General features: G+C 41.3%; 2 protein-coding genes across 2 annotated transcripts in view; both read left to right on the forward strand.

The window, feature by feature from the left end:
- LOC133788891 (proline iminopeptidase-like) overlaps window positions 1–15,329 on the forward strand; it is a 79,951-nt gene that overhangs the window by 47,392 nt on the left and 17,230 nt on the right. The window lies entirely within an intron of this gene.
- Window positions 12,622–14,328, forward strand: LOC133796232 (uncharacterized). Its single transcript, XM_062233725.1, has 3 exons — window positions 12,622–13,395; window positions 13,887–14,157; window positions 14,228–14,328. Exons 1-3 carry the CDS (start codon window positions 12,622–12,624, stop codon window positions 14,326–14,328), a joined length of 1,146 nt encoding a protein of 381 aa, XP_062089709.1.

A 15,329-nucleotide genomic window follows, 5' to 3' on the forward strand; every position in this document is an offset into this window, starting at 1 on the left:
GAGAGAATACAGAAACCCGTCTACTATATCAGTAAAAGATTACTGGGGGCAGAGTCAAGGTATCCACTGATGGAGAAGCTCGCCCTCAGTCTGATCCACTCATCTCGAAAGCTCCGCCCTTACTTTCAGGCACATCCTATCCATGTATTAACAGATCAACCACTAAGGCAAGTCTTGTCTAAACCAGAGGCGTCTGGTCGACTCCTAAAGTGGGCTGTTGAACTCGGACAATTCGAGATCACCTACCATCCGAGGACGACCATCAAGGCACAAGCGTTGGCGGATTTCATAGTGGAGTGCACCGGCATCGCTGATGACGAGGTAACAACCACGGCCCACGAGCTGTGGAAACTTTACGTCGACGGGTCGTCAAATGAAAATGGAGCGGGGGCAGGAGTTATTTTGATCACTCCTGCAGGGAGCAAATTTCACTCTGCATTAAGGTTCGGCTTTAAAGCATCTAATAATGAAGCTGAGTACGAGGCTTTACTGGCGGGACTACGAATAGCAAAAGAGCTCAAGGCCAAAGCTATACATTGCTACAGCGACTCCCAGCTCGTAGTTAATCAAATCTTGGGAGAATACCAGGCTCGTGGCACAAAAATGGCAGCTTATCTGGAGAAGGCAAAATCCGCATTGGAGTTTTTTGAGTTTTATGCGATCGAACAGGTTCCCCGAGAACAAAACTCAAATGCAGATGCCTTAGCTCGGCTCGCCACTTCCACTGAAAATGAGGAGCTGAATGTTGTACCCGTAGAACACTTGTCAGCCCCCAGCATTACTGAACCAAACAAGGAAGATGTGTGCATGATCGAGACAGAACCGACCTGGATGTGCCCGATCATTGAATACCTCGAAAATGGAATTCTTCCAAAAGATCGAAGTCAGGCTCGGAAACTAATGTATCAACTTCCTCATTACACCATCTTGGATGGAAGGCTATACAGAAGAGGGTATTCCATGCCATTGCTCAGATGTGTGACTCCCCCCGAGGCAAAGAAGATTATTGAAGAAATTCATGAAGGATTCTGCGGAGATCATACCGGGGGGCATAGCCTATCCAAGAAGATCATACGCCAAGGATATTTCTGGCCAACCATTAAAACGGATTCTTTCGAGTTCGTGAAAAAATGCGACAAGTGCCAGAGATTCGCCACGATACCCCGAGCTCCACCTTCCGAACTAACCATGTTGACGTCCCCATGGCCTTTTGCGGTATAGGGCATCGACCTCATAGGCTCACTCCCAACTGGCAAAGGAGGAGTAAAATATGCTGTGGTCGCGGTTGATTACTTCACAAAATGGACGGAGGCTGAACCATTGGCGACCATAACTTCGAAGAAGATCCTAGATTTCGTGGTAAAGAACATCGTATGCCGATATGGAGTGCCAAGAAAGATTGTGTCTGACAACGGAACCCAGTTTGACTGCGACTTATTTACCAACTTTTGTAATAAGAACGGTATAATCAAGAGCTTTTCGTCAGTGGCTCACCCTCAGGCGAACGGTCAGGTCGAAGCCGTTAATAAAACTCTCAAGAGTTCATTGAAGAAAAAGTTGGAAGAAGCAAAGGGACGATGGCCTGAGGAATTACCCCAAGTCCTTTGGGGATATAGAACTACAGCTCGGACATCAACTGGGCATACCCCGTTTTCTCTAGCATACGGCTGCGAGGCAATGTTGCCCATTGAGGTCGAAATTCCAACGATTCGAACTCAGATTTACGACCAAAGTTCCAATCATACTCAGCTCGAAGAAACCCTAGACTTGATCGAAGAAAAAAGGGAAGAGGCTCAGCTGAAAAATGCTGCTTACCAGCAACGGACCACGAGATATTTCAATAAGAGGGTTCGAGACCGAAAGTTCGGAGTGGGAGACCTGATTCTGAGACGAGTATTCTTAGCAACCCGAGATCCAGCAGCTGGGGTGCTCGGGTCGAACTGGGAAGGACCATACCAGATAGAGTCAATCATCCGACCGGGCGTATACAAACTTGCGAGATTAGATGGGAGCCTGATACCTCGAGCATGGAATGGCGAACACCTTAGACCATATTATCAATAGTGTAGGAAGTGTCGCCCGTAACCATGATTTTCTGTACTTAGTTTGTTTTTGAATTTCAAATAAAGGGTCTACTTTGTTTCACATGTAATTTATTTTTATTTTTGCAATCTCTCTTAATTTAATAACCTATGATCACACTCATAGGATATTAAGGGGGCATCATTGGTATACATACCACCAGCTTAAAAAATAAAAAATATACATAAAGTATTTGGGTATAACCAAGTACGCGATATTAGATAATTCGGACATAACCGAATTATCAAACAAAGTATTTGGACATGACCAAATGCGCGAGCTTAGATAGTTCGGATATAACCGAACCATCGCGAGCTAAGATAGTTCGGATATAACCGAACCATCAAAACCTAAATATCTGGAGTTAACCAGATATGTAGGCACAACAGGTTTGGAACAAACCAGCCAAATTATCGATCGACGATAAATGGGAGCCTAAACCCATTGCGAGATAAGTCAAAGTCGAGGCTGGAATATCTTAGAAATATAGTTTCGAACTCTTAACCTCGGAGCTAAAATACTGAGGATGAGGAAAAGTAACTAAAAAAAAAAAAAAGATATAACCAAATCATTCATATTACATACCATATAAGTACTTTCGAGTTCATGGTTGGAGTAATATCCGACCTTGATAAATAACGAGGTCGGAAACGGATAATCCGAATAAACTATGCATGAATGCATCGAATTTCGAGCCTAAAATCCAAACTATGTTTGTATGCATAAATAAACATAAACGAGTTCATCAATTATAAGAATGTGCAAAATATTTCGAGCAAAGAAATGTAAAGCATGTAAAAATTAAATAAAAATAAATAAAAAAAAATTGTATCAGCCCCATGGGCGTAATTCACAATAAACATAAACGGTTTCATCAATTATAAGAGGACACAACCCCAATGACCAATCTCCCCGAGGTCAGACTCAATGAAGAGGAACCTCCTTGGCCTTCTCAGCGGCACCGGACCCCTCAGGACGAATAGCATGACTATCCTCCTGAGCTCCCTCCGAAACGGTACTCGGAGCAGCTTTATCCTTCTCGAGCTGCTCAGCCTCTTCCTTCTCGAGCCGAGCATTCCATCGTTCGAGGAAGGACGCCTCGAGGGGACCCAAAAAACTGGTGTCCAGTTCTTCGTTATAGGCCCACATCTGGTACATGGCTGAATCGACCGCCGTTTCCTTCTTTTCTTTGAACTCGGCAGTAAGGCGGGTTTTGATATCCTCCATGAGGTCGAGGGTGACGGCCTTGTCTTCCTCGAGCTTCTTATTGGTCTCCCGAAGCTGGATGTTGTCTTTCTTCTGCTCCTCGAGTTCGTTTTTCAGCTTTCCAAGCTCCTTGGCCATTTCCTCATGCTCCTTAACCACTGCCTCGAGCTTAGTATTCACTGCCTTCAGGTCATCATTTGCTTTAAGGTGGAGGTCCCTCTCCTCTTGGGCGAGGGTCCTGCTCGAATGGACTTCGTTGTTCAGCTCGTAATTGAGCTGGGCAGTGAAAGCAAGAGCCTAAAAAAAGGAAGAAACCATCATTAGCCTCGAGACAGTATGAATGTAAGCAAAGGGAATATAGAAGGATACTTACCGCGGCAGTGTGCTCGATACTCTTCTCGTACAGGACAGTGCGGTCTCGAGTGCCAGTTAGACACTGCCACTGAGGGGCCTCGAAACTGCTGTAGCTCTGGCCGATCCGGGACATTACATCCGAGATCAGTGTAGATCCGTGAGGACCGGCCGCATTTTCCACCACATACGAATCCATATGGGTGGAGATGGTCAGCTTCTGAGCTCGGGAAGCAGAAGGTCTTTTGGCGAGCTGAGTAGAAGGCATTTGACCCGCCACGGGAGGTTGGGATTCGACCACGGCAGCGATACCAGTCTGCGAGGCCGGCGCCACCACAGAGACGACGGCCTGCGAGGGTGGTATCTTCGTGGGGGCGTTAGTCTGGCCAGTCGACGCAGCAGCAGAGCTCGAAGCCGGCGGGGGAGGAGGAGGCGTTTTCCTAGATCTCTTGGAGCTTTTCCCAGGCTGGCTGGTTTTCAGTCCCCCTGCCCTGGGGCGTTTGCTCCTCTTGGCACCCGCATTGTCGATAAGGGCGTCGAGGTCGGAGTCCATATCGCCTGCACAAGTCATCACAGTGAGTCAGTAAAAGAAATACAAGTTACTTCAACACTATTTATAGAGTGGTGGAAGAAAAAACCTAACTGGAACTTTCCCCCGAGCTTGAGCTTGGGGACCATGAAATTCCCCCGAGCTTGAGCTTGGGGACCATGAAATTCCCCCGTCTTCAGAAGAGGCGGGGGGAGGGCCTTCCCTATAAGTTGGTGATAACCTCGAAAGGTCCCTATAATCATTGGTCCCATACTGCACAGCTATCCCATTCCACATCTCGTCCGTGGTATACATAGTGTCGTATTTCCCGAGCCCACTATCAAACCTATGGACACAGTCATCTACCCAACTCCATATGTAGAAGTGGTATCTATCCTGTGGGCACGAGACTAGTCTATTGGGCCTGTGTTTTAATAAAGTGGGGGACCACATTCGCGAAGTAGGAAGGGTTTTACCTCCATCGGAGTCCGAACTCGAGGCTTCATCATTGGCCTCGTTCCCCGACCGCGGACTTCTCGAGCGAATTGGGAGAGATGCTTTCTTTTCCCTCCTCGGAGGAAGGATGCCTGTGGGCAGAGGCACTTCCTCCCAGCGTTCATATTTGTTACTGGACCAGTCAGAGGTTGACTGGCCCTGTCCCAACAACCCACAAGCTCGTAGCTTGTCCTCATGTAGCAGAAATGAGAGAGACCTCCTGCCATAAGGGAGTCGGAGCAGGCTCTCTCTGTGCTCCTTCATTGTCTCGTCAGGGGTGGGACGCTGAAAGTTAGCTGAAAGGCGAGATACACTTCAACTAAACATGGATTCAAGGGCTAAAGATTCGAGCTCAAAAATAGAAAGTAACGAGAATACTTAGGAATTCGCCTAAACGAACGATGTCGAGACGGGAACAGACCGTCTGTCCAGAAAAAAGCCCTCTTGAAGTCAGGGGGATGGTTCGGAAGGTCTTCAAAGATTTTTGTCTCTTTGGGGTAGCTCGAAAGATAGTAGAAACCATCTCCTCCCCGAGCTCGGGAGGGATTACTCTTCAAACAAAAGAGATATAAAATCTCTTGGGGTGAAGGTCCTATCCACCCCAGCTCGTGGAATAAGGACCTCAGGGCAGACAGCACCCTATATGAGTTGGTGTTGAGTTGGAATGGAGCCAACCCAACGAAATCGGTGAAGTCTCTGAAAAAGGACTTCAGGGGCAGCAAAGCTCCTGCCTTTAGGTGTTCCTGGCTCCAGGCCGCGTATTTCACACTGGAATCGCGGCCCCCAGGAGCGAAACAGCTCCGTTCATGCCTTGTCGGAGCCCGACACTTCAGCGTGTCTAGCGAGCTAAGGCCATGAATGGCCAGGATGTCAATTATCTGGTCGGAGGTGGTAACCGAGCTCTGGTAGAATTCGGCTTCAAACATCTCCCTCCTAGGCTGCGAAGACGAAGGCTCTGCCATTAAGGAAAACTGAAGTTCCCCCGGGTGGTATGCTACCGTGACTTTTAACGCGGGGTCGAGGGGAACTGGCCTAGGTCCGGGGTTAGGCTCCGGATAGATGGCTTCCCGAAGGACCCTTCTCTTCTTTTCGATGACCTCGTCAATCTGGCGGCGATAGTGGGCTCGAATATCTTCTTGCTCGCGTGCGATCTCGTACTCTTTAATCCGACGCTGGTTCCGGACAAAGACCGATTCCGGGCTCGGAGATTTGGGCTCGTAAGGGATTGCTCGTAATGACCCCCACCGTCTTTCTAGATTCTGTGACATCTAACGAGAAAGAAAAAATGGTGAGGGCCATGCATGCAAAGATCACGAACTCGATAGGATGAGCTCGGATATCTAAGGACAAGAAATTAAGTATTTAGACCCTTGCTAAAGAGTCAGAGCGTGGCTTCCACAGGAAAGGAAAAGGAGCGTGGATGATTTCTTTTTGAAAATCCCAAAATTCAAGGGAAAGGAGAGTGGCGGTTAGCCAGGAAAAGCGTTTTTGGTTTTCGTGTATTTGTCAAAACCCATGTTTTTATCCAAAAGCTTAATGAACAAGAAACGCCGCCTAAGAACTTCAAAACCCAGAAAATGGGAACCACATTCAAACGTCGAAACTGGGTATAAACCAGAGACGAACATCCAGAGTGGAAGTCCAGAAAGCCTAAAACCCTATCGGTTCAAAACCTCCTATCGCATTATGCTAAGAATACATACTAACGTACACAGCAAGCACAGTATAAAAAGAACAACGAAAATGGCGTACTTACACAGTGATGGTGGGTGCAGCGAAATCGTCGAGTGGAGAAGAGGTTGCAAGAAAGAACTCACTGACTCGAACAGACCAGGGTTCCTTTGTCTTTTGGGTCGAGAAAACATGCACAGGATGGAAGCTTCTTAAGAAAGTTTCTGGCTTTCTTGTTTTTTCTTTTCTTTCTGGTTTACAATGAACAAACGTAAAGAAGAAGACGAAGAGGAGATCTTATATATATAGGTGGGAAAACTGAAATCGATCAGGAGCGTTGGTTAAAATCCTCAACATATCTAATGGAGGGGAATCGGTGATAAGATGGCGCCGAAAAGTTGTCAGACGAACGATCGTGGGCGTGTTCCCAAGGTACTCAAGTACCTAAAGTGAGCAATACCCATCTGGCACGTGTCCGTTTTTAAGAGTGTGACGGTATGGTTCCCAGAAAGAGTAGTTCAAAAGTTTCCTTCTCTTAGGACTCGAACAAATACTTTTGAGGGGGCAAAATGTTATACCCAGATTTCGAGCCATAGTAAATATGACCTCGAAAGCTGAGTTCGCATTAAATGGTCTCGTGAGGGTTAGGGTACGTTCTACGATTGTAAGTCGAGCCTGCAAAGTATGATACATGACCTCGAGTGTAGTGACCTCGAAATGATCTCGATCTCGAAAGATAGCTCTGAGAGCCCCTCATCTTCAGGAACAACTTCGGAGCAGGGATCTCGAGCTCGATATGCTATCTCGAAAGCAATGTTAGCTCGGGAGATGTCAGTGGCTCGCACAATGACGTGAAACCTGAGATGCTGAAGCCTTGGAGATACGCTATGATCACCTTGAATATCTACAAGTATTGTAGATATGGGATGTAATCCCCATTTATTGATGTAAATCCCCAAGAATCGTGGGATATTATTTAGTCAGTTATGCGTTTCCTGGTCTTTGGGGAACGTTTCCTTTTATATCTGATTATTGGCATTTAAAGCCATTTATTTTTATTCACAAAAGAGTAACTACCCAAAATATGTGGGATAGTATTCTGCATCCTTCTCTATAAATAGAGAAGTCATGCACCATTGTAGAGGACCGAAATCCTGATCCTTGAGAGAAAACTCTGGAGAATTCATGCTAAAGAATTGTTCAGAGATAATCTTGAGATTAATAACAGAGACTCGTGGACTAGGCAGATTTAACTGCTGAACCACGTAAAAACCGTGTGTCTGATTCGTTTGTTTCTTTTAGCCATTGTCTTTAATTGTTTACGTGCTCTCTTCTTTTATCTGCTGACGAAAAACGGCATCAACACTCAGTGTAATGGTCTTGGTTATCCAGGGCATTACATACTCCCATCTTCTTTTATTGGAGGTCCAATAGACATGAGAAAAAGATATATGGAAGCAATGGCTTTAGTTCAACGTTATGGCAAACTTGAAATTTTCTTAATGATGACATGCAATCCAAACTGGTGAGAAATTACAAATGAACTAAGTCCACACAAGGAGAGTCAAAATCAGCCTGATTTGGTTGCTCGAGTCTTTCATGCAAAATTGGAAGAATTAAAGGACCAGTTATTCAAAAGACAAATATTCAGAAAAGTGTCAGCATATGTTTATGTTATTGAGAACCGAAAAAGGGGTCTTCCGCGTGCCCACTTTTTAATTATCTTACAAAATGAGTGGAATCTCCATGCACCAGAATCTTTTGATGAGATCGTATCAGCAGAGATACCTGATAAAAATACAAACATCCACCTCCATAATGTTGTTGTGAAGCATATGATGCATGGACCATGTGGAGTATTGAATCCATCAAATGTTTGCATGAAAGGAAATTGTGGATGCAAAAGTAATTACCCAAAGAATTATGCATCTACAACAACTGTTGGAAATGATTGCTTCCCAATATATAGGCACTCAAACAATGGACTGATTGTGAAGGTCCGAGGACAAAATCTAGACAATCGTTGGGTTGTTCCATACAACCCGTATCTCCTTGAACCATTTGACTCGCATATTAATGTAGAGATTTGTTCTACAATAAAAGCAGTGAAATATCTTTACAAGTACATTTAAAAAGGTCATGATCGTGTCGCTTTCAAATTGGTTTCTGAAACAAACAATCAACAAGTTGATGAAATCCAATAATTTCAGCCAGCCCGATGGATTTCTCCCCTAGAAGCATTGTGGAGAATATATGGATTTATTATCAATGAGATGTCCCCAACAATGTATAGTTTGCATTACAGTTGGAGGATAAACACCCGGTCACTTTCTGAGCAAACGACGATCTAATTAATATTCTCAATTTAGACAGTTCTAGAAAATCTATGCTAACACAATTCCTTGCATTAAATCGAGTAAATGAAAATGCAAATAAATTAATATATAAACAAATTCCTGAATATTATGTTTGGAACTATCAACACAAAGAGTGGACTCCCCAAAAAATGAAAACAGTCATAGGTCATATTGTTACAACAAATCCATTTGAGGGTGAGCGTTATTTTATGTGGATATTGCTAAACCATGTAAGGGGACCGCTGTCCTTTGAAGATCTTAGAACAGCCGAGGGCATTTTGGCCCTAACATTTCGTGAGGTAGCAACAATGCATGGTTTGTTAAAAAGAGACATTAGCTTGAAAGACTGTTTACATGAAACATCTCTATATCAAATGCCATCCAATTTGAGGCGACTGTTCACAACGATATTGGTATATTGTAATCCAACCAATCCAAGAGCCCTTTGGGAATGTTTTGAGGAAGATATGTCAATTGATTTCAAATCATCAGAAGATTCTACATCGATTGCAAGATATCACGTATTAAGGTAAATATCTTCTATGATTAAATCAATGGGGAAAAACATTAACTCTTACCATCTTCTTGATGAAGACATTTCTTTCGATGGAAATGAATTTCAATCTAGAGAAATCAATGATGAATTGCGTGTTCAAATTACATCTTCAAGATCACTTAATAGCGAACAACAACAAGTGTATAATGTAGTGTTGGAAAAAGTTTTATCAAACAAAAATGTTGCATTCTTTGTAGATGGCCCAGGTGGGACAGATAGGGATGTCAATTTAACCCGCGGGGTAGGGTCCCCATGGGGACCCGCCCCTAATGGGGCGGGGGCGGGGGACATGACCCCCGTCCTGGACCCGGCCCGTTTACATTGTAATTTATATTTTTAATATAAATATTATTAAAAATTTATAATATAATAATTTATATAAAAATATATAATTATTAATGGTATAATTTATTTATTTTTAATTATTGTATATTAAAAAATATTAATTTTTTAATTTATTTTATCAATTTTAGAAAAAAAATTAAATATTTTTATTAAACGGGTACCCGATGGGGCCCGACCCCGAGACAGGGTGGGGATGGGGGAGCCATCCCCGACCCCACCCCACCCTGTTTACATCCCTAGGGACAGGGAAAACATTCCTATACAGGGCAATTCTAGCAACAGTACGATCAAGAAACTTGGTAGCACTTGCAACTGCTTCATCAAGTGTGGCTGTATCTATACTTCTAGGAGGTCGAACAACTCACTCACGCTTTAAACTTCCACTTGATACTGACAAAAAAACCACATGTTGTGTGAGCAAACAAAGTGCACTTGCAAACCTACTTCGTGCAGCAAAATTAATAATATGGGATGAGGCACCGATGACAAGAAAACAACACATAGAGGCATTAGACAAAATGCTACGAGACATCAATGATTCTGATGTAGCCTTCAGTGGAAAGGTTGTTGTTTTCAGGGGAGATTTTTGACAAGTATTACATGTGGTTCATAAAGGGACTAGACAAGAGCATGTTAATTCTAGTCTGGTTCATTCTTACTTGTGGCCTACATTGACTAAATGATGCAGCGAATTGGATTGTTGAGCAAAGCTCATGCCAAATCCATGGCAAACATGGGGAATACCCCAAATACGAGTGACTCTCAAAATTCTATTTCAAAATATTAATTCCAAAAGTTCCCATTACACTAAATGAAGATGAGTATTTATAGAGCTCTCACAAAGATGACAACATAAAGTAAATAAACAAAATGACAAATTAATAAACCTAATACATTCTAGAATAAGAACACCTCATAATATTCTAGATTACTCTTACTACACCATTCACCCTCTCTATGAAAGAACTCGACCTCGAGTTCAAATTGAGCACATAAAAGGGACACATAAGGATTGAAGGAAGCTCGAACCAAATAAAACTCTTGTAGATCTTGTGAGAGTGGTAAACCCCAAGAGAAAAGTCTCTTCAAATCTCATTCCAAAGCCATAATGGTATCAAAGAGATAGCCAAACTAAATGATAAAGAATTCCAAGCTATCCACCATTGTTGTCACCTTGCCATTTTAGTCTTGAAGTCCCTAAAATCAATACCAAGATTATCAACCAATTGGTCAATTACAAGCTTTGGCTTCACCGCTAATTTGTCAAAAATTAATTTCTCTATTGGATCTTAAATTTTGATGATATCAACATTTGTCATAAGATCATCTTGAGCATTCTTGCTTTCATCACCAATCTTTTATTCCAAATCAACACCAAAAGAATTATTAACTTCCTCAAAATGAAACCAGTGTTCTAAAAATACCATCATATTAGCTAAAAGTGGTGGGTCTATCTTTTGGCAAAGTGGGCCTGGACTTTGAATGAAGTAGTGGTGGCATTTTTTGTATGGAATTGGCTCTTAAAAATGGTTGGGCAATAAAAATTGGCCTGGTTGCTACGTGGTCTTGTTTTGGGACAATAAAGAGATGGGCTTGACTTAGATCAACACAATTTTGGCCCAGTTCAATTTCTGAACCCAGTTCGTCAATGTCCTTTGCACGAAGAGATGCAAAGGTTCGTGAAGCTTCTATTGCTTCTGCCCGTTGGAGAGTATGACCAGCTATGCCGCCTCCTCTTGTACTTCCACGATCGTCCATGCCTCCATGATTTTCAGGGACAATGTATCCAGAACATGCCAAAAATGTGATGAAGGACTCGTGGCCTATCAGTTGAGGCATTGTCGTGAATTTGTTGACTTGTAGTTCTATATCGACACATCGCCTATCTCTGCTATCCTCCGGTGACAACATTCTGTCGAGGTTGGTGGAGGTCGTGTAAGTCTCGTTGCTGGGCCGTCGATGTGGTGGGTGGGTGACTGGGTTGCTTTCTTTTCCCAAGTAGAAGCTTTGGTCCACTGAGTTCTCATAGGATCCTTGAATATATGGAATGTGGGTATGCAATCGTGTATGATGATAATGGTTTTTGAGTAGATTATTTTCTGAATCTAGTGTTTGATATGATGAGGGAGGAAATATGTACTCAATGGATGGATTATTTGGGATGATGTGCACCTTGGGGATCTTGGATTCATGACCATGTTATGGCAAGGGAGATTAATCATGAGACTCAAAGTTTGTATGGATTTGTTTGTGGGGATGGTTGTTTGATGGAGGTTTATGGGTATAGGAAATTTGATGGCTACGGGTGTGGGGAAATTTGGAATTGGGTGATAGTTTTATGGGTTTTATGTAGTGGGTGTGTGATGAAGAAGAAGATTGTGGTAGAGAAGGGCCACAGTGTTGTGGTGGTGGTTGGTTATTGTATTGCAATGGTGGTGGGTTGTGGTGGTACTGAGAATAAGATGAATATGAAGATGAAAATGGAGGTGAAAGTGATGATGAATAGTACCTGTAAGATAAAGGTGGGGAAGAAGATTGTTGGTGGGCACTCCACCGTCAAAATCGCCATTCTCCGTCGCTTGAATCTCTAACTCTCTCGGATCGACATTGAGCTAAATCTCTTCTTCGCATCTGTTGAAGTTTTTGATCCGCCCAAAAGGCTTCCGCTTCATGTTCATCAATATCGAAACAACTCCAAACGCCATCCATGACCATCGTACCTCTCAGGAAAGAACCCAGGCTTTGAGTATCAAATGATGCAGTGGATTGGATTGTTGAGCAAAGCTCATGACAAACATGGGGAATACCCCAAATATAAGTGACTCTCAAAATTTTATTTCAGAATATTAATTCCAAAAGTTCCCATTACACTAAATGAAGAGGAGTATTTATAGAACTATCACAAAGATGACAACATAAAGTAAATAAACAAAATGACAAATTAATAAACCTAATAAATTCTAGAATAAGAACACCTAATTATTCTAGATTATTCTTACTACACCACTAAGTTTCGACTAACTGAAAATATGCGAGCAAGATTAGATCCAATGTTTTCAAATTATGTGTTGGCAGTAGACAATGGATTGTCACCCAACACAAAAGATGAAATCATAAAAATACCAAATGGGATGCTTGTTCCCTATGATGATGACAAGACTTCATTAGATCACTTAATAAAATACGTTTTCCACAACATTCAAGAATATTCAGGAAATATGTCAACTATGATGAACCAGGCCATACTAACACCAAAGAATAGTTTTTTCAATGAAATATATGCATTGTTAATTCAGAGGTTTCCAGGTGAATACCAGCGATATTACAGTGTAGACGAGACAATAGATAAAACTGAGCAATTAGTTATGGAAGATTTCTTAAACACATTAACGCCTAATAGAATTCCGCCTCATGAATTATTACTAAAGAAAAATTGTCCCATGATGCTCCTAAAAAACATTAATCCTTCAAAGAGACTATGCAATGGAACCCTTTTGATTTGTCGAGCTTTCGATCAAAATATCATAGACGCTAAAATTGTCGTTGGACATCATATGAGAAAAAGAGTCTTCATAGCAAGGATACCATTCTTACCAAATGTAGATGGTAATAGTGGGTCTCCGTTTAAGCGAACTCAATTTTCTATAACATTAAGTTTTGTAATGACCATAAATAAGTCACAAGGTCAAACATTGGATTATGTTGGGATTTATTTACCACAACCAGCATTTTCTCATGGTCAATTATACGTGGCTTTATCAAGGGCAAAGACAGGATCTGCAGTGAAGATTTTAATTCGACCGGTAACCACTAATAAACTTGACAAAAACTACACCAAAAATATTGTGTACACAGAGTTATTATCATTATCATGTTTAAATTAATGTCTACGTAGGTAACATTCACTAATTTTATTAATTTATTTTCAATCCATTATTCTATTATTTCATAAATTAATAATTCAAATACATTATATCTATGTGTGTAATATTCTTCTATCTTTACAGGAAAAAAATGCCGACAATTTGTACCTCGATCAACGAGATCACCCCAAATACAAAACCTTGGAAAATCAAGATGATTGTGGCAGACAAATCTCCAAAGCAAACAAGTCGTAACTCAGCAGTCAAATACCAAAATCTGATATTAATCGACCAACATGTTTTTAATTTATTAGAATATATATTACTTTGAAAATTATTAATTCTCCTACATGAATGTAGCATACCTCTATTTATCTTTTACAACGTATATAATACAATGTTAATCATTTTTTCTTTAAATTTTGGTTCAGGGGAATCGAGTCCAATCAGTAATTTTTGAAACGGATACTAACTCTAGGGAGGACACTTTAAAACTGTTTCACTCTTATTATATCAGTGACGCCCTTGTCAAAAATGCCAACCCAAGGTACAAGATTGGAACATATGAATATGATTGGACCCTCAACACAAGAACACTAATAGAAGATGTAGAAGAACACGACAATCAAATAGAGGCACCAAAATATAACATCGTTCCATTTACATACTTGCACTCTTACAAATACTCAACTCAACGAATATGTATTTCAAATTTAATTGTTGTACAAATTGATTATCATCAAAATAACCATTTTCTTATTTCAATATGTAGATTTCTTAGCTGTTGCAATCCAAATAAAACCAACAAAAGAGATCACCACAGAATTTCAACAACAAACAATCCAAGAGATATATCTTATTGATGAAAGGTAAAAATACAAAAACATACTTTCAATTAAATTTAGTATTGATATTACTTTACAAAATGTACACTAACATTTTTTATACAATCTAATTTGTCAATTTCAACCCAATACAATTGACTATGTGGGGTCGGTTGTTAGAATTATTGTTATGGACTAATATAATCATAAACATTATTCCATAATAACAATCATTAACTAAAGTGCCTACTAATTACCAATAACCATAATGGGATGGTTTACACTTACTAATTGCATTAGAGGCACATGGTAGCACCCTAATGACTATAGGTTGAGTCATGTAAACATCTTCAAATAAATCTCCATTCAAGAAGGCAGTCCTCACATCCATTTGATTGAGTTCTAGATCAAAATGAGCAACTATAGCCATAATGATTCGCAACGAATCTTTGGTGGAAACAGGTGAAAAGGTTTCTTTGAAATCAATACCTTCTCTCTGGCTATAGCCTTTAGCCACAAGCCTAGCCTTATACCTTTCCACTTGCCTATTCGAGTCACGTTTGATCTTATACACCCATTTGCATCCAATGGGTCTGCAACCTTTGGGTAATTCAACCAACTCCCAAACTTCATTTTGTGACATAGAATTCAACTCATCTTTCATTGCATCCATCCACAATACAGATCGAGGACTATTCATAGCTTCTTGATAGGTAACTAGCTCAAAAGTGTCTCCCACATCAAACTCATGTTCCTGTAAATAGACAAGGTAGTCATTAGGAATAGCAGACCTGCGGGTTCTCTGTGATCTTCTCACCATAGCTTCATCATCCCCAATATCAAGATTTTCACCTTGTTCTTGATTTTGAGGTTCATCATGAGTTTCTACCGGAATCTGTTCAATCACGGGGTCATCAATAGGAGCGGAAGCGACAGGTACAGGGACAAAAATGTGTTCTTCCCTGACAACAATTTCTCTTGACCCTTGACTTGAACCAAATTCATCCTCAAAATAGACAGCCCTATCTGATTCTATAACCCTAGTGGTGT

This window comes from Humulus lupulus, chromosome 1 (assembly GCF_963169125.1).
Source record: "Humulus lupulus chromosome 1, drHumLupu1.1, whole genome shotgun sequence".
In the NCBI taxonomy this organism is placed as follows: Eukaryota; Viridiplantae; Streptophyta; class Magnoliopsida; order Rosales; family Cannabaceae; genus Humulus; species Humulus lupulus.

Coding starts and splice junctions, on each gene's coding strand:
- LOC133796232 (XM_062233725.1), top strand. CDS start 12,622: ATGCGAGCAAGATTAGATCCAATGTTTTCAAATTATGTGTTGGCAGTA. Junction 13,396..13,886: donor TGAAGATTTTAATTCGACCG/GTAACCACTAAT, acceptor ATTTTGGTTCAG/GGGAATCGAGTCCAATCAGT. Junction 14,158..14,227: donor ATACTCAACTCAACGAATAT/GTATTTCAAATT, acceptor TTCAATATGTAG/ATTTCTTAGCTGTTGCAATC.